At 55.8% G+C, this 4,133-nt stretch overlaps 1 protein-coding gene across 1 annotated transcript in view; it reads left to right on the top strand.

Moving 5' to 3' along the window:
- Positions 1 to 691: 691 nt before the first annotated feature.
- DMBT1 (deleted in malignant brain tumors 1) overlaps positions 692 to 4,133 on the top strand; it is a 15,069-nt gene continuing 11,627 nt past the window's right edge. Inside the window, exons 1-4 of the mRNA XM_027908538.1 lie at positions 692 to 849; positions 2,527 to 2,838; positions 3,312 to 3,353; positions 3,810 to 4,121. Coding sequence (XP_027764339.1) covers positions 711 to 849; positions 2,527 to 2,838; positions 3,312 to 3,353; positions 3,810 to 4,121 — 805 coding nt within the window. The 5' untranslated portion in view covers positions 692 to 710. The remainder of the gene's footprint in view (positions 850 to 2,526; positions 2,839 to 3,311; positions 3,354 to 3,809; positions 4,122 to 4,133) is intronic.

Here is a 4,133-nt window from a genome sequence, read left to right as displayed (position 1 = left end):
CAGAGTTTGCCATCAGAATAATTCACCCTGATTTTGCTTTGTCCATAAGGAATCGGGCTTGTAGATAACACACAGATGTACCCATTGCACAAGCACAGTCCTCACATGTGGGGTGGTTTTCTTCTGGGTTCACAGAGGAGGCTGATGCAGCACCAACAACCTCCATGGCACCAGCAACTCAAATACTGGAGGCAGCATACGTGGAAGTGGTGACATCCATGGAAACCACAGCACCCCCAGAAACTACACCATCCCCAGAAACGACGAGACCTCCAGCAGGGATGACAATCTCAACATCAACAGCCCTTCCAGAGGTGATGACATCCCCAGAGGAGCCGACCACCTTGGTGCCACTGACCAGCAGCGCAGAGCTGTCCTTCCTAGAGATGGCCACCACAGAGCCAATATCAACCCTAGAGACAGCAACCACCAAACTACTGATGACCTCCCCAGAAGAGATGTCCCCTTCACCAGAGATGACCACCACAGTGCCACTGACAACCCCAGAGACAACAACTACCGAACTACTGATGACCTCCCCAGAAGAGATGCCCCCTTCACCAGAGATGACCACCACAGTGCCACTGACAACCCCAGAGACAACAACTACCGAACTACTGATGACCTCCCCAGAAGAGATGTCCCCTTCACCAGAGATGACCACCACAGTGCCAATGACAACCCCAGAGACAACAACCACTGAACTACTGATGACCTCTCCAGAAGAGATGTCCCCTTCACCAGAGATGACCACCACAGTGACACTGAGCTCCTCACCATCGATGTTCACCCAACTTGATACAACCACCACAGCAACAATGGCCACCAGAGCAGAGGAGAGCACAGCAGGTAACCCTGTTCACTGTCATTCACTGTTCTCTTTGCTGTGCCTGAACTTCCTTCGCTGGCCTGATTGTACTGCAGGAAGATTCCCAGAATGGCAGGACAGAGCTCCTGTCTCTCCTCCTTAGTCCTCTCTTAGTGTTCCAGCTCTGCTTGTCATGTCCTGTGTCATGTCCATTGTCACTGAACTAATGACCTCCCTAACAGAGACATCCAGTGCACCAAAGACAAGCACCGTGCTCCTACCACCCTCGACAGCAGAGCTGTCCACCTCAGCAGAGGTGATCCCCACATTGAGAATAACTACCACAGCAGAGGAGAGCACACCAGGTAACCTTGTCCACTCTCACTCACTGGTCTCCTTAGTGACCCTCATCTCTTTTCCAAGAGTGACATCATTCTAAGTATGTTCTGGATCTGTCCTCTGGGATCAGCCCTGCTGACCTGCTTTGGGAGAGCCAGGGCACAGAGGCGAGGTTGGGGTCTTCTGCTTCCTGGAGCTGGTAGCCCATGTCTTGCAAAAGCCCAATTTTCACACAGCCAGGGCTCAGCAGGCTCTCCACACTTCCTGATGGGGTGACAAACAGCAGCATTGTGGGATCATTCTCTTTGGGAGGGCAGGGCAGGACTGGAGTTATGTCCGGTTGGTGTCTGGATGGGAGAGCAGCAGGACAGAGCTCCACACTCCCTTATGGCATTAGTCCTCCAGCTCTGCCTGCCATGTCCTTTGCTGTGTCCATTGCTATTGAATTAATGACCTCCCTAACAGGGGCATCCCCCCCACTGGACATGACCACCACAGAGCCATCCACAGCCACACCAGACGCGTCCAGCCCAGCAGAGGTGACCACCCCAGTGACAACATCTGCCAGAGCAGAGGAGAGCACACCAGGTAACCCTGCCCATGAGCACCCACTGGTCTCCTTGGTGCCCCTGATCTTCCTTCCACTCCTGATTGCATTGCAGGGAATCTCCCAGACATGGGCCACCCCAGTTAGCCCTTTCCTGGCACCCCAGACCACAGGGATAATGCAAGCAGAGCATGGAGAAGAAATGGGAAATGGGCTGTTGAGGCTTGAGTCCAGGAATTCTGCAGCCACTGATTGTGAGGGAAACTGTTCAAAAAGAGATTTCCTCTCACTGCAAGCAAGGACACAACTACTGGGGAATCATTCTGCCTTCTCTTCTTTGGTTCCTGCATCAGTAGTATCAGAGCCATTTTCTAAGCGTGCTCTGGGAGTGGGGATTTGATTGGAGAAATGAAAGATGCTGACTCAAATGTTCTGAAATAGAGATCTCCATGGACATGGACTTTCTTCCCAGGGAACAAAGAGCTGAGTGGAACAACCAAGTCACAATGGTCATTTCAGTTGAATGAAAGACCTCTACAGGATATGATAGGAGTCATAGGACAGGGTCTCCTTGGAGAGGGACTGTCTTGGGGCGCACGTCATGTGCTGATTCTACTTGGAGCCTTTTTCATTGACACCAAATTCTTAGTTGTGCCTGTACCTCTGTCCCTCACCAAAGACAACATATTATTCTGGGAATTTCTGCGCACCAGACCCATCCCTGCCCAGCCTTGCAGTGAACCTGTGGCTGCCCTGCTGTAAGAGCATATCTGGGGACAGGAGGGTGCTGGGCTGGTGGGACTTTGACGCTGTGCCTTGTTCCCCGTGCCAGGTGCCAGCCTGCGCCTGTCGGGCGGCAGGAACGGCTGCGAGGGCCGCGTGGAGCTGTACGACGGCAGCACGTGGGGCACGGTGTGTGATGACCAGTGGGACCTGCGGGATGCCCAGGTGGTGTGTCGGCAGCTGGGCTGTGGGGAGGCCCTGGGGGCCCCACACGCTGCCCACTTCGGCCTGGGCTCGGGGCGCATCTTCCTGGACGACGTGCAGTGCCGCGGGGACGAGCCCTCCCTGCAGATGTGCAGGCACAACGGCTGGGGAGTGCACAACTGTGGGCACGTGGAGGATGCCAGTGTCGTCTGTGCAGGTGGGTGGCTGGCAGAGACCACGGGATTTTTTGCACATCATTCTGAGTGAGTTCTGAATCTGTCCTTTAGGATCAGCCCTGCTGAGCTGCCTAGGGAGAGCCAGGGCAGAGAGGCGAGGTGGGGGTCTTCTGCTTCCTGGGGCTGGAGCCCATGTCATGCAAAAGCCCTGTTGTTTCCCACAGAGGGCACAGCAGGCTCTGCACACCTCCTGGTGTAGGTGCTCAGTGTGGGAGCAAGGCGCAGGATGGTGGGATTGTTTTTTGGAGGACAGGGCAGGACTGGAGACATGTCAGGCTGGTGTATGGGTGGGGGAAAGACAGGATCCACTCCCCATTTCCCCTTTAGTTCTCCAGCCTGGCTTTTTATGTCCATGTCCATGACTATGACTGTGTCCCTGTCTTTGTCCATATCCCTGTCGATCCATTCCCCCAATCTCCCTGCCTGTTCATTCACTGCCTCTACTTTCTTGCAGCTTCCCATCCAACCCCTCCTGCACAATGGCCATTCACAACAGGTAATTCCTGATCACCCAGCTAAGGTTCAGCTTTGTAGTGGGCCCCAGTCTGGCATAACAGGAGGTTAGGGGCTTCCTCCTTGGCTGATCCTGCTCAGTGCATGACTGCTGGTCCTTTCTGCCCTTCGCATCTACAGGAGGCATGAGTTTTCCCCCTCAGGGAATGGGTCAATCTCAAGGATTCCATAGGGCTTTTCTGCAAATGACCCAGTGCCTTGATCAACTCTGCCCTCAGGCAGTTCCCTCAGACCCCCAGCAGGAGATCCCTGGACAGGACAAATCTGCCATCTACACACCCGGGGTCTTTGCTCCATCCCTGACCTCCCCTGGTCTGTTTGGGACTGAACCACCCCTGGTTTAGGTCACTGGGGCGCAATGTCCAAGGCAGCTGGGGAGGTGTGGGCTGTGGATGCTGGGTGGAGTGCCCCTGCCCCTCATCCTTGTTCCCCGTGCCAGGTGCCAGCCTGCGCCTGTCGGGCGGCAGGAACGGCTGCGAGGGCCGCGTGGAGCTGTACGACAGCAGCACGTGGGGCACGGTGTGTGATGACCAGTGGGACCTGCAGGATGCCCAGGTGGTGTGTCGGCAGCTGGGCTGTGGGGAGGCCCTTGGAGCCCCACAAACTGCCCACTTTGGCCTGGGCTCGGGGCGCATCTTCCTGGACGACGTGCAGTGCCGTGGGGACGAGCCCTCCCTGCAGATGTGCAGGCACAACGGCTGGGGAGTGCACAACTGTGGGCACGTGGAGGATGCCAGTGTCGTCTGTGCAGGTGGGTGGGTGG

Source organism: Empidonax traillii, unplaced genomic scaffold, assembly GCF_003031625.1.
Source record: "Empidonax traillii isolate 1590-97213 ecotype Southwest subspecies unplaced genomic scaffold, ASM303162v1 scaffold1742:size73712, whole genome shotgun sequence".
Lineage (NCBI taxonomy): Eukaryota > Metazoa > Chordata > Aves > Passeriformes > Tyrannidae > Empidonax > Empidonax traillii.
This window is presented reverse-complemented; position numbering and strand designations above follow the sequence as displayed.